The 24,188-nt window shown below is 46.8% G+C and overlaps 1 protein-coding gene across 1 annotated transcript; it reads right to left on the reverse strand.

Annotated features, from left to right (window-relative positions):
- Positions 1 to 5,305: 5,305 nt before the first annotated feature.
- LOC129847338 (phosphoribosyl pyrophosphate synthase-associated protein 2-like) lies at positions 5,306 to 23,665 on the reverse strand (the record flags this gene model as incomplete). The annotated part of the gene is made up of 11 exons (XM_055915101.1): positions 5,306 to 5,488; positions 5,955 to 6,101; positions 6,230 to 6,300; positions 7,840 to 7,970; positions 8,773 to 8,828; positions 15,512 to 15,627; positions 15,732 to 15,904; positions 19,128 to 19,194; positions 19,277 to 19,329; positions 19,676 to 19,830; positions 23,615 to 23,665. Coding segments are annotated over 11 exons (1,179 nt in total), but the record flags the coding sequence as incomplete, so codon positions are not given.
- Positions 23,666 to 24,188: the final 523 nt, after the last annotated feature.

Raw genomic sequence — 24,188 nt, forward strand, 5'->3', positions numbered from 1 at the left:
TACTACCTACAGTAATACAGAGGCTGACAGGTCATTATTACAGACACCTCTCATCACTAGTTAAAACCTCCAGGAGGGTATCTCTCCAGGAACAGGGTAGGACAGGTCTGATATAGTACTACCTACAGTAATACAGAGGCTGACAGGTCATTATTACAGACACCTCTCATCACTAGTTAAAACCTCCAGGAGGGTATCTCTCCAGGAACAGGGTAGGACAGGTCTGATATAGTACTACCTACAGTAATACAGAGGCTGACAGGTCATTATTACAGACACCTCTCATCACTAGTTAAAACCTCCAGGAGGGTATCTCTCCAGGAACAGGGTAGGACAGGTCTGATATAGTACTACCTACAGTAACACAGAGGCTGACAGGTCATTATTACAGACACCTCTCATCACTAGTTAAAACCTCCAGGAGGGTATCTCTCCAGGAACAGGGTAGGACAGGTCTGATATAGTACTACCTACAGTAACACAGAGGCTGACAGGTCATTATTACAGACACCTCTCATCACTAGTTAAAACCTCCAGGAGGGTATCTCTCCAGGAACAGGGTAGGACAGGTCTGATATAGTACTACCTACAGTAATACAGAGGCTGACAGGTCATTATTACAGACACCTCTCATCACTAGTTAAAACCTCCAGGAGGGTATCTCTCCAGGAACAGGGTAGGACAGGTCTGATATAGTACTACCTACAGTAATACAGAGGCTGACAGGTCATTATTACAGACAACTCTCATCACTAGTTAAAACCTCCAGGAGGGTATCTCTCCAGGAACAGGGTAGGACAGGTCTGATATAGTACTACCTACAGTAATACAGAGGCTGACAGGTCATTATTACAGACACCTCTCATCACTAGTTAAAACCTCCAGGAGGGTATCTCTCCAGGAACAGGGTAGGACAGGTCTGATATAGTACTACCTACAGTAATACAGAGGCTGACAGGTCATTATTACAGACACCTCTCATCACTAGTTAAAACCTCCAGGAGGGTATCTCTCCAGGAACAGGGTAGGACAGGTCTGATATAGTACTACCTACAGTAATACAGAGGCTGACAGGTCATTATTACAGACACCTCTCATCACTAGTTAAAACCTCCAGGAGGGTATCTCTCCAGGAACAGGGTAGGACAGGTCTGATATAGTACTACCTACAGTAATACAGAGGCTGACAGGTCATTATTACAGACACCTCTCATCACTAGTTAAAACCTCCAGGAGGGTATCTCTCCAGGAACAGGGTAGGACAGGTCTGATATAGTACTACCTACAGTAATACAGAGGCTGACAGGTCATTATTACAGACACCTCTCATCACTAGTTAAAACCTCCAGGAGGGTATCTCTCCAGGAACAGGGTAGGACAGGTCTGATATAGTACTACCTACAGTAATACAGAGGCCGACAGGTCATTATTACAGACACCTCTCATCACTAGTTAAAACCTCCAGGAGGGTATCTCTCCAGGAACAGGGTAGGACAGGTCTGATATAGTACTACCTACAGTAATACAGAGGCCGACAGGTCATTATTACAGACACCTCTCATCACTAGTTAAAACCTCCAGGAGGGTATCTCTCCAGGAACAGGGTAGGACAGGTCTGATATAGTACTACCTACAGTAACACAGAGGCTGACAGGTCATTATTACAGACACCTCTCATCACTAGTTAAAACCTCCAGGAGGGTATCTCTCCAGGAACAGGGTAGGACAGGTCTGATATAGTACTACCTACAGTAATACAGAGGCCGACAGGTCATTATTACAGACACCTCTCATCACTAGTTAAAACCTCCAGGAGGGTATCTCTCCAGGAACAGGGTAGGACAGGTCTGATATAGTACTACCTACAGTAATACAGAGGCTGACAGGTCATTATTACAGACACCTCTCATCACTAGTTAAAACCTCCAGGAGGGTATCTCTCCAGGAACAGGGTAGGACAGGTCTGATATAGTACTACCTACAGTAATACAGAGGCCGACAGGTCATTATTACAGACACCTCTCATCACTAGTTAAAACCTCCAGGAGGGTATCTCTCCAGGAACAGGGTAGGACAGGTCTGATATAGTACTACCTACAGTAACACAGAGGCTGACAGGTCATTATTACAGACACCTCTCATCACTAGTTAAAACCTCCAGGAGGGTATCTCTCCAGGAACAGGGTAGGACAGGTCTGATATAGTACTACCTACAGTAATACAGAGGCCGACAGGTCATTATTACAGACACCTCTCATCACTAGTTAAAACCTCCAGGAGGGTATCTCTCCAGGAACAGGGTAGGACAGGTCTGATATAGTACTACCTACAGTAATACAGAGGCCGACAGGTCATTATTACAGACACCTCTCATCACTAGTTAAAACCTCCAGGAGGGTATCTCTCCAGGAACAGGGTAGGACAGGTCTGATATAGTACTACCTACAGTAATACAGAGGCTGACAGGTCATTATTACAGACACCTCTCATCACTAGTTAAAACCTCCAGGAGGGTATCTCTCCAGGAACAGGGTAGGACAGGTCTGATATAGTACTACCTACAGTAATACAGAGGCCGACAGGTCATTATTACAGACACCTCTCATCACTAGTTAAAACCTCCAGGAGGGTATCTCTCCAGGAACAGGGTAGGACAGGTCTGATATAGTACTACCTACAGTAATACAGAGGCTGACAGGTCATTATTACAGACACCTCTCATCACTAGTTAAAACCTCCAGGAGGGTATCTCTCCAGGAACAGGGTAGGACAGGTCTGATATAGTACTACCTACAGTAATACAGAGGCTGACAGGTCATTATTACAGACACCTCTCATCACTAGTTAAAACCTCCAGGAGGGTATCTCTCCAGGAACAGGGTAGGACAGGTCTGATATAGTACTACCTACAGTAATACAGAGGCTGACAGGTCATTATTACAGACACCTCTCATCACTAGTTAAAACCTCCAGGAGGGTATCTCTCCAGGAACAGGGTAGGACAGGTCTGATATAGTACTACCTACAGTAATACAGAGGCTGACAGGTCATTATTACAGACACCTCTCATCACTAGTTAAAACCTCCAGGAGGGTATCTCTCCAGGAACAGGGTAGGACAGGTCTGATATAGTACTACCTACAGTAACACAGAGGCTGACAGGTCATTATTACAGACACCTCTCATCACTAGTTAAAACCTCCAGGAGGGTATCTCTCCAGGAACAGGGTAGGACAGGTCTGATATAGTACTACCTACAGTAATACAGAGGCTGACAGGTCATTATTACAGACACCTCTCATCACTAGTTAAAACCTCCAGGAGGGTATCTCTCCAGGAACAGGGTAGGACAGGTCTGATATAGTACTACCTACAGTAATACAGAGGCTGACAGGTCATTATTACAGACACCTCTCATCACTAGTTAAAACCTCCAGGAGGGTATCTCTCCAGGAACAGGGTAGGACAGGTCTGATATAGTACTACCTACAGTAACACAGAGGCTGACAGGTCATTATTACAGACACCTCTCATCACTAGTTAAAACCTCCAGGAGGGTATCTCTCCAGGAACAGGGTAGGACAGGTCTGATATAGTACTACCTACAGTAATACAGAGGCTGACAGGTCATTATTACAGACACCTCTCATCACTAGTTAAAACCTCCAGGAGGGTATCTCTCCAGGAACAGGGTAGGACAGGTCTGATATAGTACTACCTACAGTAACACAGAGGCTGACAGGTCATTATTACAGACACCTCTCATCACTAGTTAAAACCTCCAGGAGGGTATCTCTCCAGGAACAGGGTAGGACAGGTCTGATATAGTACTACCTACAGTAACACAGAGGCTGACAGGTCATTATTACAGACACCTCTCATCACTAGTTAAAACCTCCAGGAGGGTATCTCTCCAGGAACAGGGTAGGACAGGTCTGATATAGTACTACCTACAGTAATACAGAGGCTGACAGGTCATTATTACAGACACCTCTCATCACTAGTTAAAACCTCCAGGAGGGTATCTCTCCAGGAACAGGGTAGGACAGGTCTGATATAGTACTACCTACAGTAATACAGAGGCTGACAGGTCATTATTACAGACAACTCTCATCACTAGTTAAAACCTCCAGGAGGGTATCTCTCCAGGAACAGGGTAGGACAGGTCTGATATAGTACTACCTACAGTAATACAGAGGCTGACAGGTCATTATTACAGACACCTCTCATCACTAGTTAAAACCTCCAGGAGGGTATCTCTCCAGGAACAGGGTAGGACAGGTCTGATATAGTACTACCTACAGTAATACAGAGGCTGACAGGTCATTATTACAGACACCTCTCATCACTAGTTAAAACCTCCAGGAGGGTATCTCTCCAGGAACAGGGTAGGACAGGTCTGATATAGTACTACCTACAGTAATACAGAGGCTGACAGGTCATTATTACAGACACCTCTCATCACTAGTTAAAACCTCCAGGAGGGTATCTCTCCAGGAACAGGGTAGGACAGGTCTGATATAGTACTACCTACAGTAATACAGAGGCTGACAGGTCATTATTACAGACACCTCTCATCACTAGTTAAAACCTCCAGGAGGGTATCTCTCCAGGAACAGGGTAGGACAGGTCTGATATAGTACTACCTACAGTAACACAGAGGCTGACAGGTCATTATTACAGACACCTCTCATCACTAGTTAAAACCTCCAGGAGGGTATCTCTCCAGGAACAGGGTAGGACAGGTCTGATATAGTACTACCTACAGTAACACAGAGGCTGACAGGTCATTATTACAGACACCTCTCATCACTAGTTAAAACCTCCAGGAGGGTATCTCTCCAGGGACAGGGTAGGACAGGTCTGATATAGTACTACCTACAGTAATACAGAGGCTGACAGGTCATTATTACAGACACCTCTCATCACTAGTTAAAACCTCCAGGAGGGTATCTCTCCAGGAACAGGGTAGGACAGGTCTGATATAGTACTACCTACAGTAACACAGAGGCTGACAGGTCATTATTACAGACACCTCTCATCACTAGTTAAAACCTCCAGGAGGGTATCTCTCCAGGAACAGGGTAGGACAGGTCTGATATAGTACTACCTACAGTAATACAGAGGCTGACAGGTCATTATTACAGACACCTCTCATCACTAGTTAAAACCTCCAGGAGGGTATCTCTCCAGGAACAGGGTAGGACAGGTCTGATATAGTACTACCTACAGTAATACAGAGGCTGACAAATAACGACAAACAAATAGCACTTATTTTTTATTTTGGCAAAAAATGTGTGTGTGTGTGTGTGTGTAGTGTGTGTGTGTATCAGTCGTCAGCTCCTATGTCGTGGAACAGACAAGACATTGACTCTCCACAGTGAATCCTCCGTACAGCTTCAGACAGGATCAGAGAAACATCCACCGTCTTTATCTTACAACACTGGAGCTTCTGGGACGAGTGGGGAATCGTGTTGGTTACCACCACCTACAGAAGAGAGAGACAGAGACACGGGCAGAGAGACAGGCAGAGAGACAGGCAGAGACGGTCAGAGAGACAGACAGACGGACAGACAGACGGGCAGAGAGAGAGACCAAATCAAGAGAATCATGAGAAAACTAATAAAGCTCCAACTAAACAAACAGACCCCCCTCTGCTCCTCCCCTCCCCCCCCCTCCGCTCCTCCCCCATCTGCTCCTCCCCCCTCCGCTCCTCTCCCTTCCTCTCCCCTCCCGTCCTCTCCCCTCCCGTCCCCTCCGCTCCTCTCCCCTCCCGTCCCCTCCTCCCTCCGCTCCTCTCCCTTCCTCTCCCCTCCCGCCCGCTCCTCTCCCCTCCCGTCCCCTCCGCTCCTCTCCTCTCCCCTCCCGTCTCCTCCACTCCCCTCCCCTCCCGTCCCCTCCGCTCCTCTCCTCTCCCCTCCCGTCCCCTCCCCTCCCCTCCCCGCCGCTTTTACCTGACTAATGGCTGACTCCTGGAGGATTCTGGGAGCGTCCGCGGACAGAATGGCGTGTGTTGCCATGGCGATGATCGGCCCCGCACCCCTCTCCCTCAGCATCTCCGCTGCCGCCACAAAACCCACCGCATCATCGATGATGTCATCCTGACACACACACACACACACACACACACACACAAACACACACACACCAGGTTAACACACACACTTCCCTGTCCTGCCCTGACTATGTCACACAGCCTCCTCCCTGACCTCTGACCCCAGCCACTCACCACGATGATGGCGATGCGTCCGGCCACATCTCCTACGACTGTGATAGGATGTTTCTCCTTAGGGATACAGACTGACAGAAAGAGAGACGTTGGTAATGAGGTCCTTTATCTACTGACCCAGATGAACTCCTGATACCATGTTGGTAATGAGGTCCTTTATCTACTGACCCAGATGAACTCCTGATACCATGTTGGTAATGAGGTCCTTTATCTACTGACCCAGATGAACTCCTGATACCATGTTGGTAATGAGGTCCTTTATCTACTGACCCAGAGTCAGATGAACTCCTGATACCATGTTGGTAATGAGGTCCTTTATCTACTGACCCAGAGTCAGATGAACTCCTGATACCATGTTGGTAATGAGGTCCTTTATCTACTGACCCAGAGCCAGATGAACTCCTGATACCATGTTGGTAATGAGGTCCTTTATCTACTGACCCAGAGTCAGATGAACTCCTGATACCATGTTGGTAATGAGGTCCTTTATCTACTGACCCAGAGTCAGATGAACTCCTGATACCATGTTGGTAATGAGGTCCTTTATCTACTGACCCAGAGTCAGATGAACTCCTGATACCATGTTGGTAATGAGGTCCTTTATCTACTGACCCAGAGTCAGATGAACTCCTGATACCATGTTGGTAATGAGGTCCTTTATCTACTGACCCAGAGTCAGATGAACTCCTGATACCATGTTGGTAATGAGGTCCTTTATCTACTGACCCAGAGTCAGATGAACTCCTGATACCATGTTGGTAATGAGGTCCTTTATCTACTGACCCAGAGTCAGATGAACTCCTGATACCATGTTGGTAATGAGGTCCTTTATCTACTGACCCAGAGTCAGATGAACTCCTGATACCATGTTGGTAATGAGGTCCTTTATCTACTGACCCAGATGAACTCCTGATACCATGTTGGTAATGAGGTCCTTTATCTACTGACCCAGAGTCAGATGAACTCCTGATACCATGTTGGTAATGAGGTCCTTTATCTACTGACCCAGATGAACTCCTGATACCATGTTGGTAATGAGGTCCTTTATCTACTGACCCAGAGTCAGATGAACTCCTGATACCATGTTGGTAATGAGGTCCTTTATCTACTGACCCAGATGAACTCCTGATACCATGTTGGTAATGAGGTCCTTTATCTACTGACCCAGATGAACTCCTGATACCATGTTGGTAATGAGGCCCTTTATCTACTGACCCAGAGTCAGATGAACTCCTGATACCATGTTGGTAATGAGGTCCTTTATCTACTGACCCAGATGAACTCCTGATACCATGTTGGTAATGAGGTCCTTTATCTACTGACCCAGATGAACTCCTGATACCATGTTGGTAATGAGGTCCTTTATCTACTGACCCAGAGTCAGATGAACTCCTGATACCATGTTGGTAATGAGGTCCTTTATCTACTGACCCAGATGAACTCCTGATACCATGTTGGTAATGAGGTCCTTTATCTACTGACCCAGATGAACTCCTGATACCATGTTGGTAATGAGGCCCTTTATCTACTGACCCAGAGTCAGATGAACTCCTGATACCATGTTGGTAATGAGGTCCTTTATCTACTGACCCAGAGTCAGATGAACTTACCGGGTAGTTCAGGTAGAACTCCGGTGGTTCTGACTGTCGGAGGAGAGTGTCGTCCATCCAGCAGGTCCGCCTCTGCATCTCCGTGGATCACAGCAATAGACACACGCAACCTCTCAGCTAGGGACTGGGCCCTAGACACAGAGACAGAGAGACACAGAGAGACACAGAGACAGAGAGACAGAGAGACACAGAGAGACACAGAGAGACACAGAGACAGAGAGACACAGAGAGACACAGAGAGACACAGAGAGACACAGAGACACAGAGACAGAGAGACACAGAGAGACACAGAGACAGAGAGACACAGAGAGACAGAGAGACACAGAGAGACAGAGAGACAGAGAGACAGAGAGACACAGAGAGACAGAGAGACAGAGAGACACAGAGACACAGAGAGACACAGAGAGACAGAGAGACAGAGAGACACAGAGACACAGAGAGACACAGAGACAGAGAGACACAGAGAGACAGAGAGACAGAGAGACAGAGAGACACAGAGAGACACAGAGAGACACAGAGACAGAGAGACACAGAGACATAGACACAGAGAGACACAGAGACATAGACACAGAGAGACAGAGAGAGACAGAGACATAGAGACAGAGAGACACAGAGAGACAGAGACAGAGAGACAGAGAGACAGAGAGAGACACAGAGAGACACAGAGACACACAGAGACACAGAGACAGAGAGAGACAGAGAGAGACAGAGAGAGACACAGAGACAGAGAGACAGAGAGACAGAGAGACAGAGAGACACAGAGACAGAGAGACACAGAGAGACACAGAGAGACACAGAGACACAGAGACACAGAGAGACAGAGAGACAGAGAGAGACACAGAGAGACACAGAGACAGAGAGACAGAGAGACAGACTTAGTTGTATTGTGTTAATTCATAGTGAACTAAATTAATGAGGGTCAGGGTAACTCACCTCTTAGCGGAGGACGGTGATTTGGCCACTATGACGGCATTACTGTAGTCTGGAATCTACAGGGAGACAACAAGGAGTTATGGGTAGTGGAGTCAGGAATCTACAGGGAGACAACAAGGAGTTATGGGTAGTGGAGTCTGGAATCTACAGGGAGACAACAAGGAGTTATGGGTAGTGGAGTCTGGAATCTACAGGGAGACAACAAGGAGTTATGGGTAGTGGAGTCAGGAATCTACAGGGAGACAACAAGGAGTTATGGGTAGTGGAGTCAGGAATCTACAGGGAGACAAGGAGTTATGGGTAGTGGAGTCAGGAATCTACAGGGAGACAACAAGGAGTTATGGGTAGTGGAGTCTGGAATCTACAGGGAGACAACAAGGAGTTATGGGTAGTGGAGTCAGGAATCTACAGGGAGACAACAAGGAGTTATGGGTAGTGGAGTCAGGAATCTACAGGGAGACAAGGAGTTATGGGTAGTGGAGTCAGGAATCTACAGGGAGACAACAAGGAGTTATGGGTAGTGGAGTCTGGAATCTACAGGGAGACAACAAGGAGTTATGGGTAGTGGAGTCTGGAATCTACAGGGAGACAACAAGGAGTTATGGGTAGTGGAGTCTGGAATCTACAGGGAGACAACAAGGAGTTATGGGTAGTGGAGTCTGGAATCTACAGGAGACAACAAGGAGTTATGGGTAGTGGAGTCTGGAATCTACAGGAGACAACAAGGAGTTATGGGTAGTGGAGTCTGGAATCTACAGGAGACAACAAGGAGTTATGGGTAGTAGAGTCTGGAATCTACAGGGAGACAAGGAGTTATGGGTAGTGGAGTCAGGAATCTACAGGGAGACAAGGAGTTATGGGTAGTGGAGTCAGGAATCTACAGGGAGACAACAAGGAGTTATGGGTAGTGGAGTCTGGAATCTACAGGGAGACAACAAGGAGTTATGGGTAGTGGAGTCTGGAATCTACAGGGAGACAACAAGGAGTTATGGGTAGTGGAGTCTGGAATCTACAGGGAGACAACAAGGAGTTATGGGTAGTGGAGTCAGGAATCTACAGGGAGACAACAAGGAGTTATGGGTAGTGGAGTCAGGAATCTACAGGGAGACAAGGAGTTATGGGTAGTGGAGTCAGGAATCTACAGGGAGACAACAAGGAGTTATGGGTAGTGGAGTCTGGAATCTACAGGGAGACAACAAGGAGTTATGGGTAGTGGAGTCTGGAATCTACAGGGAGACAACAAGGAGTTATGGGTAGTGGAGTCTGGAATCTACAGGAGACAACAAGGAGTTATGGGTAGTGGAGTCTGGAATCTACAGGAGACAACAAGGAGTTATGGGTAGTAGAGTCTGGAATCTACAGGGAGGCAACAAGGAGTTATGGGTAGTGGAGTCTGGAATCTACAGGAGACAACAAGGCGTTATGGGTAGTGGAGTCTGGAATATACAGGGAGACAACAAGGAGTTATGGGTAGTGGAGTCTGGAATCTACAGGAGACAACAAGGAGTTATGGGTAGTGGAGTCTGGAATCTACAGGGAGACAACAAGGAGTTATGGGTAGTGGAGTCTGGAATCTACAGGAGACAACAAGGAGTTATGGGTAGTGGAGTCAGGAATCTACAGGGAGACAACAAGGAGTTATGGGTAGTGGAGTCAGGAATCTACAGGGAGACAACAAGGAGTTATGGGTAGTGGAGTCTGGAATCTACAGGGAGACAACAAAGAGTTATGGGTAGTGGAGTCTGGGATCTACAGGGAGACAAGGAGTTATGGGTAGTGGAGTCTGGAATCTACAGGAGACAACAAGGAGTTATGGGTAGTGGAGTCTGGAATCTACAGGGAGACAACAAGGAGTTATGGGTAGTGGAGTCTGGAATCTACAGGGAGACAACAAGGAGTTATGGGTAGTGGAGTCTGGAATCTACAGGGAGACAACAAGGAGTTATGGGTAGTGGAGTCTGGAATCTACAGGGAGACAACAAGGAGTTATGGGTAGTGGAGTCTGGAATCTACAGGGAGACAACAAGGAGTTATGGGTAGTGGAGTCTGGAATCTACAGGGAGACAACAAGGAGTTATGGGTAGTGGAGTCTGGAATCTACAGGAGACAACAAGGAGTTATGGGTAGTGGAGTCTGGAATCTACAGGAGACAACAAGGAGTTATGGGTAGTAGAGTCTGGAATCTACAGGGAGGCAACAAGGAGTTATGGGTAGTGGAGTCTGGAATCTACAGGAGACAACAAGGCGTTATGGGTAGTGGAGTCAGGAATATACAGGGAGACAACAAGGAGTTATGGGTAGTGGAGTCTGGAATCTACAGGAGACAACAAGGAGTTATGGGTAGTGGAGTCTGGAATCTACAGGGAGACAACAAGGAGTTATGGGTAGTAGAGTCTGGAATCTACAGGGAGACAACAAGGAGTTATGGGTAGTGGAGTCTGGAATCTACAGGAGACAACAAGGAGTTATGGGTAGTGGAGTCTGGAATCTACAGGGAGACAACAAGAAGTAGAGTACATGTTGTGGGGTAGTGTAGTCCTACCTCCTCCTGTATGTTCTGGGGGGTTGTGGGTAGTGTAGTCCTACCTCCTCCTGTATGTACTGCAGTAGGAAGGGAGAAGCTCTCAGGTTGTCTACTGGGGGGTTGTGGGTAGTGTAGTCCTACCTCCTCCTGTATGTACTGGGGGGTTGTGGGTAGTGTAGGCCTACCTCCTCCTGTATGTACTGGGGGGTTGTGGGTAGTGTAGTCCTACCTCCTCCTGTATGTACAGGGGGGTTGTGGGTAGTGTAGTCCTACCTCCTCCTGTATGTACTGCAGTAGGAAGGGAGAAGCTTTCAGGTTGTCTACTGGGGGGTTGTGGGTAGTGTAGTCCTACCTCCTCCTGTATGTACTGCAGTAGGAAGGGAGAAGCTCTCAGGTTGTCTACTGGGGGGTTGTGGGTAGTGTAGTCCTACCTCCTCCTGTATGTACTGGGGGGTTGTGGGTAGTGTAGTCCTACCTCCTCCTGTATGTACTGGGGGTTGTGGGTAGTGTAGTCCTACCTCCTCCTGTATGTACTGCAGTAGGAAGGGAGAAGCTCTCAGGTTGTCTACTGGGGGGTTGTGGGTAGTGTAGTCCTACCTCCTCCTGTATGTACTGCAGTAGGAAGGGAGAAGCTCTCAGGTTGTCTACTGGGGGGTTGTGGGTAGTGTAATCCTACCTCCTCCTGTATGTACTGGGGGTTGTGGGTAGTGTAGTCCTACCTCCTCCTGTATGTACTGGGGGGTTGTGGGTAGTGTAGTCCTACCTCCTCCTGTATGTACTGGGGGGTTGTGGGTAGTGTAGTCCTACCTCCTCCTGTATGTACTGGGGGGCTGTGGGTAGTGTAGTCCTACCTCCTCCTGTATGTACTGGGGGGGTGTGGGTAGTGTAGTCCTACCTCCTCCTGTATGTACTGCAGTAGGAAGGGAGACGCTCTCAGGTTGTCTACTGGGGGGTTGTGGGTAGTGTAGTCCTACCTCCCCCTGTATGTTCTGGGGGGTTGTGGGTAGTGTAGTCCTACCTCCTCCTGTATGTACTGGGGGGTTGTGGGTAGTGTAGTCCTACCTCCTCCTGTATGTACTGGGGGGTTGTGGGTAGTGTAGGCCTACCTCCTCCTGCATGTACTGGGGGGTTGTGGGTAGTGTAGTCCTACCTCCTGTATGTACTGCAGTAGGAAGGGAGAAGCTCTCAGGTTGTCTACTGGGGGGTTGTGGGTAGTGTAGTCCTACCTCCTCCTGTATGTACTGGGGGTTGTGGGTAGTGTAGTCCTACCTCCTCCTGTATGTACTGGGGGTTGTGGGTAGTGTAGTCCTACCTCCTCCTGTATGTACTGGGGGGTTGTGGGTGGTGTAGTCCTACCTCCTCCTGTATGTACTGGGGGGTTGTGGGTAGTGTAGTCCTACCTCCTCCTGTATGTACTGGGGGGTTGTGGGTAGTGTAGTCCTACCTCCTCCTGTATGTACTGGGGGGTTGTGGGTAGTGTAGTCCTACCTCCTCCTGTATGTACTGCAGTAGGAAGGGAGAAGCTCTCAGGTTGTCTACTGGGGGGTTGTGGGTAGTGTAGTCCTACCTCCTCCTGTATGTACTGGGGGGTTGTGGGTAGTGTAGGCCTACCTCCTCCTGTATGTACTGGGGGGTTGTGGGTAGTGTAGTCCTACCTCCTCCTGTATGTACAGGGGGGTTGTGGGTAGTGTAGTCCTACCTCCTCCTGTATGTACTGCAGTAGGAAGGGAGAAGCTTTCAGGTTGTCTACTGGGGGGTTGTGGGTAGTGTAGTCCTACCTCCTCCTGTATGTACTGCAGTAGGAAGGGAGAAGCTCTCAGGTTGTCTACTGGGGGGTTGTGGGTAGTGTAGTCCTACCTCCTCCTATATGTACTGGGGGGTTGTGGGTAGTGTAGTCCTACCTCCTCCTGTATGTACTGGGGGTTGTGGGTAGTGTAGTCCTACCTCCTCCTGTATGTACTGCAGTAGGAAGGGAGAAGCTCTCAGGTTGTCTACTGGGGGGTTGTGGGTAGTGTAGTCCTACCTCCTCCTGTATGTACTGCAGTAGGAAGGGAGAAGCTCTCAGGTTGTCTACTGGGGGGTTGTGGGTAGTGTAGTCCTACCTCCTCCTGTATGTACTGGGGGTTGTGGGTAGTGTAGTCCTACCTCCTCCTGTATGTACTGGGGGGGTTGTGGGTAGTGTAGTCCTACCTCCTCCTGTAGTGATGCGCGTTTGTAGCAATACTGGCTGTATCCAAGGCTCAGCCAATCGTTCATGTAAGTCGCTCTGGATAAGAGCGTCTGCTAAATGACTTAAATGTAAATGTACTGGGGGGTTGTGGGTAGTGTAGTCCTACCTCCTCCTGTATGTACTGGGGGGTTGTGGGTAGTGTAGTCCTACCTCCTCCTGTATGTACTGCAGTAGGAAGGGAGACGCTCTCAGGTTGTCTACTGGGGGGTTGTGGGTAGTGTAGTCCTACCTCCTCCTGTATGTACTGCAGTAGGAAGGGAGAAGCTCTCAGGTTGTCTACTGGGGGGTTGTGGGTAGTGTAGTCCTACCTCCTCCTGTATGTACTCGGGGGTTGTGGGTAGTGTAGTCCTACCTCCTCCTGTATGTACTGGGGGGTTGTGGGTAGTGTAGTCCTACCTTCTCCTGTATGTACTGCAGTAGGAAGGGAGAAGCTCTCAGGTTGTCTACTGGGGGGTTGTGGGTAGTGTAGTCCTACCTCCTCCTGTATGTACTGGGGGGTTGTGGGTAGTGTAGTCCTACCTCCTCCTGTATGTACTGGGGGGTTGTGGGTAGTGTAGTCCTACCTCCTCCTGTATGTACTGGGGGGGTTGTGGGTAGTGTAGTCCTACCTCCTCCTGTAGTGATGCGCGTTTGTAGCAATACTGGCTGTATCCAAGGCTCAGCCAATCGTTCATGTAAGTCGCTCTGGATAAGAGCGTCTGCTAAATGACTTAAATGTAAATGTAAATGTACTGGGGGGTTGTGGGTAGTGTAGTCCTACCTCCTCCTGTATGTACTGGGGGGTTGTGGGTAGTGTAGTCCTACCTCCTCCTGTATGTACTGCAGTAGGAAGGGAGACGCTCTCAGGTTGTCTACTGGGGGGTTGTGGGTAGTGTAGTCCTACCTCCTCCTGTATGTACTGGGGGGTTGTGGGTAGTGTAGTCCTACCTCCTCCTGTATGTACTGCAGTAGGAAGGGAGACGCTCTCAGGTTGTCTACTGGGGGGTTGTGGGTAGTGTAGTCCTACCTCCTCCTGTATGTACTGCAGTAGGAAGGGAGAAGCTCTCAGGTTGTCTACTGGGGGGTTGTGGGTAGTGTAGTCCTACCTCCTCCTGTATGTACTGGGGGGTTGTGGGTAGTGTAGTCCTACCTCCTCCTGTATGTACTGCAGTAGGAAGGGAGACGCTCTCAGGTTGTCTACTGGGGGGTTGTGGGTAGTGTAGTCCTACCTCCTCCTGTATGTACTGCAGTAGGAAGGGAGAAGCTCTCAGGTTGTCTACTGGGGGGTTGTGGGTAGTGTAGTCCTACCTCCTCCTGTATGTACTGGGGGGTTGTGGGTAGTGTAGTCCTACCTCCTCCTGTATGTACTGGGGGGTTGTGGGTAGTGTAGTCCTACCTTCTCCTGTATGTACTGCAGTAGGAAGGGAGAAGCTCTCAGGTTGTCTACTGGGGGGTTGTGGGTAGTGTAGTCCTACCTCCTCCTGTATGTACTGGGGGGTTGTGGGTAGTGTAGTCCTACCTCCTCCTGTATGTACTGGGGGGTTGTGGGTAGTGTAGTCCTACCTCCTCCTGTATGTACTGGGGGGGTTGTGGGTAGTGTAGTCCTACCTCCTCCTGTAGTGATGCGCGTTTGTAGCAATACTGGCTGTATCCAAGGCTCAGCCAATCGTTCATGTAAGTCGCTCTGGATAAGAGCGTCTGCTAAATGACTTAAATGTAAATGTAAATGTACTGGGGGGTTGTGGGTAGTGTAGTCCTACCTCCTCCTGTATGTACTGGGGGGTTGTGGGTAGTGTAGTCCTACCTCCTCCTGTATGTACTGCAGTAGGAAGGGAGACGCTCTCAGGTTGTCTACTGGGGGGTTGTGGGTAGTGTAGTCCTACCTCCTCCTGTATGTACTGGGGGGTTGTGGGTAGTGTAGTCCTACCTCCTCCTGTATGTACTGCAGTAGGAAGGGAGACGCTCTCAGGTTGTCTACTGGGGGGTTGTGGGTAGTGTAGTCCTACCTCCTCCTGTATGTACTGCAGTAGGAAGGGAGAAGCTCTCAGGTTGTCTACTGGAATGTTGAAAAAGCCCTGAATCTCCTTCTGATGAAGATCCACGGTGATGAGATGGGTCAGACCTACACACACACACACACACACACACACACACGTCAGACCTAACACAGTGTAGATGAGCTGTTATCTCCAACACATCAGAGAGTAACATAACGCGTTGTCTCACCTGCCCGACACATCAGAGAGGCGATCAGCTTACAGACGATGGATCCCCGTTTCCTCATCTTACACTGTTTACTGTAGGGCAGGTACGGTAGCACGCCACACACACTCCTCGCACACGCCGTCACACACCCATACGCCATCACACACAGCTCCATCAGGCACCGGTTCACATCCCTGCACACACACACAGTTTACTGTTACGGTAACACAAATACACAGAGAGAGGGAGAGCTCCATTCATAAAATAATTTGAATGTTTAAAGTAGTGACTAAAGTATTCCACCCTGAATCTGTAGAACTGTGTGAAAATGTGTTAGAATCATAAGACTATAATCTGATGATGTAACAGAGATTTAGAATCATAAGACTATAATCTGATGATGTAACAGAGATTTAGAATCATAAGACTATAATCTGATGATGTAACAGAGAGTTAGAATCATAAGACTATAATCTGATGATGTAACAGATTTAGAATCATAAGAGTATAATCTGATGATGTAACAGAGATTTAGAACTATCGCATTGTATTCTTTTGTAGCTATACAAGCAGGGTGCAGCTGTGAAACCAATAACAGAAAACCGTTGGTGAAAGCAGACTTACCCGCCCAGGGAGGGGAAGTGAGAGGCTTGTAGAATATTGTGAAACACGATAACTATGTGTGGGTATAGTGGGGAAATACAGCCTGGCTGAGCAGAGAGAAGCCTGTGATAAGAACTTGTGTGTGTGTGTGTGTGTGTGTGTGTGTGTGTGTGTGTGTGTGTGTGTGTATAAAAAGACTAGCTTTGCACCAGAGAAGCAGAGCGCTCTCTGAATAAAGAACGGATCCTTTGTATGCTGGGACTCTTGTCTGTTTATTAAAACTGGAGCCTCTAGGATACAGATAAGAGTTATAACATAGTTCAGTTAGAACATTGAGATAGAAATTCTCGTGACATCCATACAGTGATGAGGGGTGTTACGTTCCCACAAGACAAACTCAAAATGTTGCTCACAACAAAAGGACATCCCTTTGATTCACCTGGTCAGTCTATGTCATGGAGAGAGCAGGGCTAGGAGGAAGGACGGAGGACTGAAGATCAGTCTATGTCATGGAGAGAGCAGGGCTAGGAGGAAGGACGGAGGACTGAAGATCAGTCTATGTCATGGAGAGAGCAGGGCTAGGAGGAAGAACAGAGGACTGAAGATCAGTCTATGTCATGGAGAGAGCAGGGCTAGGAGGAAGAACGGAGGACTGAAGATCAGTCTATGTCATGGAGAGAGCAGGGCTAGGAGGAAGAACCGAGGACTGAAGATCAGTCTATGTCATGGAGAGAGCAGGGCTAGGAGGAAGGACGGCAGACTGAAGATCAGTCTATGTCATGGAGAGAGCAGGGCTAGGAGGAAGAACGGAGGACTGAAGATCAGTCTATGTCACGGAGAGAGCAGGGCTAGGAGGAAGAACAGAGGACTGAAGATCAGTCTATGTCATGGAGAGAGCAGGGCTAGGAGGAAGAACAGAGGACTGAAGATCAGTCTATGTCACGGAGAGAGCAGGGCTAGGAGGAAGAACAGAGGACTGAAGATCAGTCTATGTCATGGAGAGAGCAGGGCTAGGAGGAAGGACGGAGGACTGAAGATCAGTCTATGTCATGGAGAGAGCAGGGCTAGGAGGAAGAACAGAGGACTGAAGATCAGTCTATGTCATGGAGAGAGCAGGGCTAGGAGGAAGGACGGAGGACTGAAGATCAGTCTATGTCATGGAGAGAGCAGGGCTAGGAGGAAGAACAGAGGACTGAAGATCAGTCTATGTCAAGGAGAGAGCAGGGCTAGGAGGAAGAACGGCGGACTGAAGACAGCAGAACGCCTCGAGATAAAAACCGAATACATCTGTAAATCTGACTAAATATTAGCACTTCACTCCACATACTCCTGGGAAATAACCTTCAACCTGGACAACAAAACAAATGATAACCTTCAACCTGGACAACAAAACAAATGATAACCTTCAACCTGGACAACACAACAAATGATAACCTTCAACCTGGATAACAAAACAAATGATAACCTTTAACCTGGATAACAGCAACAAATGATAACCTTCAACCTGGATAACAGCAACAAATGATAACCTTCAACCTGGATAACAACACAAAACAAATAATAACCTTCAACCTGGATAACAGCAACAAATGATAACCTTCAACCTGGATAACAGCAACAAATGATAACCTTCAACCTGGATAACAACACAAAACAAATAATAACCTTCAACCTGGATGACAACAAAACAAATACCACGTGTATCGTGAAAGAAGCCTGTGATTGGACGGTGTATACCACGTGTTTCCTGATAGAAGCCTGTGATTGGACGGTGTATACCACGTGTATCCTGATAGAAGCCTGTGATTGGACGGTGTATACCACGTGTATCCTGATAGAAGCCTGTGATTGGACGGTGTATACCACGTATATCCTGATAGAAGCCTGTGATTGGACGGTGTATACCACGTGTATCCTGATAGAAGCCTGTAATTGGACGGTGTATACCACGTGTATCCTGAAAGAAGCCTGTAATTGGACGGTGTATACCACGTGTATCCTGATAGAAGCCTGTAATTGGACGGTGTAAACCACGTGTATCCTGATAGAAGCCTGTGATTGGACGGTGTATACCACGTCTATCCTGAACCCTGTGATTGGACGGTGTACACCACGTGTTTCCTGATAGAAGCCTGTGATTGGACGGTGTATACCACGTCTATCCTGAACCCTGTGATTGGACGGTGTAAACCACGTGTATCCTGATAGAAGCCTGTGATTGGACGGTGTATACCACGTGTATCCTGAACCCTGTGATTGGACGGTGTACACCACGTGTTTCCTGATAGAAGCCTGTGATTGGACGGTGTATACCACGTGTATCCTGATAGAAGCCTGTGATTGGACGGTGTATACCACGTGTATCCTGATAGAAGCCTTTAATTGGACGGTGTAAACCACGTGTATCCTGATAGAAGCCTGTGATTGGACGGTGTATACCACGTGTATCCTGAACCCTGTGATTGGACGGTGTACACCACGTGTTTCCTGATAGAAGCCTGTGATTGGACGGTGTACACCACGTGTTTCCTGATAGAAGCCTGTGATTGGACGGTGTATACCACGTGTTTCCTGATAGAAGCCTGTGATTGGACGGTGTACACCACGTGTATCCTGATAGAAGCCTGTGATTGGACGGTGTAAACCACGTGTTTCCTGATAGAAGCCTGTGATTGGACGGTGTATACCACGTGTTTCCTGATAGAAGCCTGTGATTGGACGGTGTAAACCATGTGTTTCCTGATAGAAGCCTGTGATTGGACGGTGTAAACCACGTGTTTCCTGTATATAGGACTAATACAAATTGAAACTGACGGTGAGATGGTCTGGATGATGTAGACGTCTTTCCCTCTGACCGACTCCTGGATCTGGATACGCGTTTCTATGGAGACAAGAGGTCAGGGGTCACATAGAACCATTACCATCGTCATCATCATCCTCCTCCTCCTCCTCCTTGTCCTCACCTCCATTAGAATCCTGGTAGACTTCAGTCTTCCCCAGCTCTACGCCCAGTCTCCTATAGACAGACAGGAGGTGTTATATAATACTCAACTAGAGGTGTTACAGTCTCCTACCAGAGGGAAAGGGTTTAGCTCCATCAAGGTCCTGGTGAAGAGCAGCTGTGTTAAAGCAGGGCTGGAGAAGAAGCCTTCACAGCGGCTAGTTCAGAGAACCCTGAGGGGTGCGTTCAGCAGGACATAACGTTTTGGAACGTTCAGATACAAAATGTCATGTAGAACAAGCATTTCTATCTAACATGTAGTACGAGGGAATCATGTCCTCTCTAGTCAAGGCGTTTCTATCTGCAACCGCCCTGGCCTAACCTGGAACGTCTGGAAGGTGGGTGTGGCCTATCGACTCACCCTGCGATCCTATTGGCCAGCTCCATACAAGAGGGGGAGGAGTTAGCGGAGAACAGGACCAATCGGTCCTTTAGTTTGTCTACATTGGTCTTAGCCCCTCCCTCTGGGGGCGTGGCCAGACCCTGTCTGGGCTGCCACACTTCAGTGAGACCGTCCTGGAAAACACACAACATTATTACCACACAAATCACATGTGCCAAATACAACAGGTGTAGAACTTACTGTCAAATGCTTACTTACAAGCCTTTAACCAACAATACCGTTTTAAGAAAACAGGGTTAAGAAAATAAAGTAAAATAAATAATGTTTTTTTAAATCACACAATAAAATAACAATACTGTGTCTATACACAGTCTCAGGTTTTGTTCAGTGGGCGAAACACTGGGATTCAATAGCCAATAGGTTACATTAGCAGACAACCATGAACCGGCTATAAAAACATTCACACAGAAACCCTCATCACTTCCCCTCTGTGTCCAGTAGCTCGCTACTGTAGCTACCTTTCCTCCAGGTATTGTTGGATTCAGAACAGCAGAGTAACGACAACATGAAAGACGAAGATAAACTAGCTAGTAGTATTAAGTAACGTTAGCTACTGTAGCTACCTGTCCTCCAGGTATTGTTGGATTCAGAACAGCAGAGTAACGACAACATGAAAGACGAAGATAAACTAGCTAGTAGTATTAAGTAACGTTAGCTACTGTAGGTACCTGTCCTCCAGGTATTGTTGGATTCAGAACAGCAGAGTAACGACAACATGAAAGACGAAGATAAACTAGCTAGTAGTATTAAGTAACGTTAGCTACTGTAGCTACCTGTCCTCCAGGTATTGTTGGATTCAGAACAGCAGAGTAACGACAACATGAAAGACGAAGATAAACTAGCTAGTAGTATTAAGTAACGTTAGCTACTGTAGCTACCTGTCCTCCAGGTATTGATGGATTCAGAACAGCAGAGTAACGACAACATGAAAGACGAAGATAAACTAGCTAGTTGTATTAAGTAACGTTAGCTACCTGTCCTCCAGGTATTGTTGGATTCAGAACAGCAGAGTAACGACAACATGAAAGACGAAGATAAACTAGCTAGTAGTATTAAGTAACGTTAGCTACTGTAGCTACCTGTCCTCCAGGTATTGATGGATTCAGAACAGCAGAGTAACGACAACATGAAAGACGAAGATAAACTAGCTAGTAGTATTAAGTAACGTTAGCTACTGTAGCTACCTGTCCTCCAGGTATTGTTGGATTCAGAACAGCAGAGTAACGACAACATGAAAGACGAAGATAAACTAGCTAGTAGTATTAAGTAACGTTAGCTACTGTAGCTACCTGTCCTCCAGGTATTGTTGGATTCAGAACAGCAGAGTAACGACAACATGAAAGACGAAGATAAACTAGCTAGTAGTATTAAGTAACGTTAGCTACCTGTCCTCCAGGTATTGTTGGATTCAGAACAGCAGAGTAACGACAACATGAAAGACGAAGATAAACTAGCTAGTAGTATTAAGTAACGTTAGCTACTGTAGCTACCTGTCCTCCAGGTATTGATGGATTCAGAACAGCAGAGTAACGACAACATGAAAGACGAAGATAAACTAGCTAGTAGTATTAAGTAACGTTAGCTACTGTAGGTACCTGTCCTCCAGGTATTGTTGGATTCAGAACAGCAGAGTAACGACAACATGAAAGACGAAGATAAACTAGCTAGTAGTATTAAGTAACGTTAGCTACTGTAGCTACCTGTCCTCCAGGTATTGATGGATTCAGAACAGCAGAGTAACGACAACATGAAAGACGAAGATAAACTAGCTAGTAGTATTAAGTAACGTTAGCTACTGTAGCTACCTGTCCTCCAGGTATTGATGGATTCAGAACAGCAGAGTAACGACAACATGAAAGACGAAGATAAACTAGCTAGTAGTATTAAGTAACGTTAGCTACCTGTCCTCCAGGTATTGTTGGATTCAGAACAGCAGAGTAACGACAACATGAAAGACGAAGATAAACTAGCTAGTAGTATTAAGTAACGTTAGCTACCTGTCCTCCAGGTATTGTTGGATTCAGAACAGCAGAGTAACGACAACATGAAAGACGAAGATAAACTAGCTAGTAGTATTAAGTAACGTTAGCTACTGTAGCTACCTGTCCTCCAGGTATTGTTGGATTCAGAACAGCAGAGTAACGACAACATGAAAGACGAAGATAAACTAGCTAGTAGTATTAAGTAACGTTAGCTACTGTAGGTACCTGTCCTCCAGGTATTGATGGATTCAGAACAGCAGAGTAACGACAACATGAAAGACGAAGATAAACTAGCTAGTAGTATTAAGTAACGTTAGCTACTGTAGGTACCTGTCCTCCAGGTATTGTTGGATTCAGAACAGCAGAGTAACGACAACATGAAAGACGAAGATAAACTAGCTAGTAGTATTAAGTAACGTTAGCTACTGTAGCTACCTGTCCTCCAGGTATTGTTGGATTCAGAACAGCAGAGTAACGACAACATGAAAGACGAAGATAAACTAGCTAGTAGTATTACGTAACGTTAGCTACTGTAGCTACCTGTCCTCCAGGTATTGTTGGATTCAGAACAGCAGAGTAACGACAACATGAAAGACGAAGATAAACTAGCTAGTAGTATTAAGTAACGTTAGCTACTGTAGCTACCTGTCCTCCAGGTATTGTTGGATTCAGAACAGCAGAGTAACGACAACATGAAAGACGAAGATAAACTAGCTAGTCGTATTAAGTAACGTTAGCTACTGTAGGTACCTGTCCTCCAGGTATTGTTGGATTCAGAACAGCAGAGTAACGACAACATGAAAGACGAAGATAAACTAGCTAGTAGTATTAAGTAACGTTAGCTACCTGTCCTCCAGGTATTGATGGATTCAGAACAGCAGAGTAACGACAACATGAAAGACGAAGATAAACTAGCTAGTAGTATTAAGTAACGTTAGCTACTGTAGGTACCTGTCCTCCAGGTATTGATGGATTCAGAACAGCAGAGTAACGACAACATGAAAGACGAAGATAAACTAGCTAGTAGTATTAAGTAACGTTAGCTACCTGTCCTCCAGGTATTGTTGGATTCAGAACAGCAGAGTAACGACAACATGAAAGACGAAGATAAACTAGCTAGTAGTATTAAGTAACGTTAGCTACTGTAGGTACCTGTCCTCCAGGTATTGTTGGATTCAGAACAGCAGAGTAACGACAACATGAAAGACGAAGATAAACTAGCTAGTTGTATTAAGTAACGTTAGCTACCTGTCCTCCAGGTATTGTTGGATTCAGAACAGCAGAGTAACGACAACATGAAAGACGAAGATAAACTAGCTAGTTTAAGTAGCTAGAGAACTAACTCTCTCGTCTACAGCAGGGTTTCCCAAACTCGGTCCTGGTATTTACTCTAGCACTACACAGCAGATAGAAATCATCAAAGCCTGATGATGAGTTGGTTATTTTGAATCTGCTGTGTCGTCCTAGGCGCAGGGCCCAGGGGTTTGGTCTTCCGGTACCTTACCTGGTGGTTACCATGGTGATATCGGGGATGGGATCACCTGGCTGCTCAAGCACTTCCTGACAGCTAACGTTAGCTAGCAACAAACTAAGGGGTAAAAGTTCTTACATACCAAACCACTTATATTTACAATGTTCCAAGTCTAAACTAGCAAGAATATAACTAGCTAGCTAGCGTTACAGTTATATAACACTTTAATTGAGATACTTTTAGGGGTTTAAGTTAGCCAAGGTAAAAGCCGCCAGTTGTAACTGACAGTCTCGTAATGAGCTGAACTCGTTACCAGTCATTATCCCACGTCCAGCGGTCTATCCCGTACTTCACCGTTTATAGTATTAGATGTGTCCAGGTTGCGATGCTTTGGGGAACTGACAGACAATATAAACAACGTCGTTAATCTAATAAATCTCTCACCAGTTTGCTTTCGGTGTCCAGTAAAAGTCGCATTAATTGTTCTTTCCAAACCACAAGTCAACCCACTGGAGAGTTCTGCTAACAGCTGTTTAGCAGACAGACACGAGTAGCAACGCCACCCAGCGGTAGAGTTTAGCCTCACACGTTATGTCCTCTCCACCGGAGTCTTTCTGTTTTCACAAGAAGCCTATGTCTTTAGAGATCTTGTGGGAGAAATGGTCACCAATAGTCTACTCTGGTTTTATCCGCAGTAGTGTAGAATTTACTCTGCTGCTCAAACTAACTGTCCGACGGAGACGGAAGCACCCGGAACATAAATATCTGGACCAGGGAGTTTCTAAACCAAGAGGCGCAACATTGTGAGACTTCCGGGAACACTTGTGAAATAGACCAAACTGACCTGTCCGGGGGTTTGCGGGTTGAGAAGGCATTGAGAGAAGTGAACAATTCTTCCTTATAGTTGTTCATTTTCCTGAAATCTAAAAGACACAATCTAGATTCAAGCCAATGTTTTAAGTAGTTGAGTTCTCCAACCTCGTGAAAATGACAAACTGACACGTTTTCATTTTTGGCA

This window comes from Salvelinus fontinalis, unplaced genomic scaffold (assembly GCF_029448725.1).
Source record: "Salvelinus fontinalis isolate EN_2023a unplaced genomic scaffold, ASM2944872v1 scaffold_0782, whole genome shotgun sequence".
Lineage (NCBI taxonomy): Eukaryota > Metazoa > Chordata > Actinopteri > Salmoniformes > Salmonidae > Salvelinus > Salvelinus fontinalis.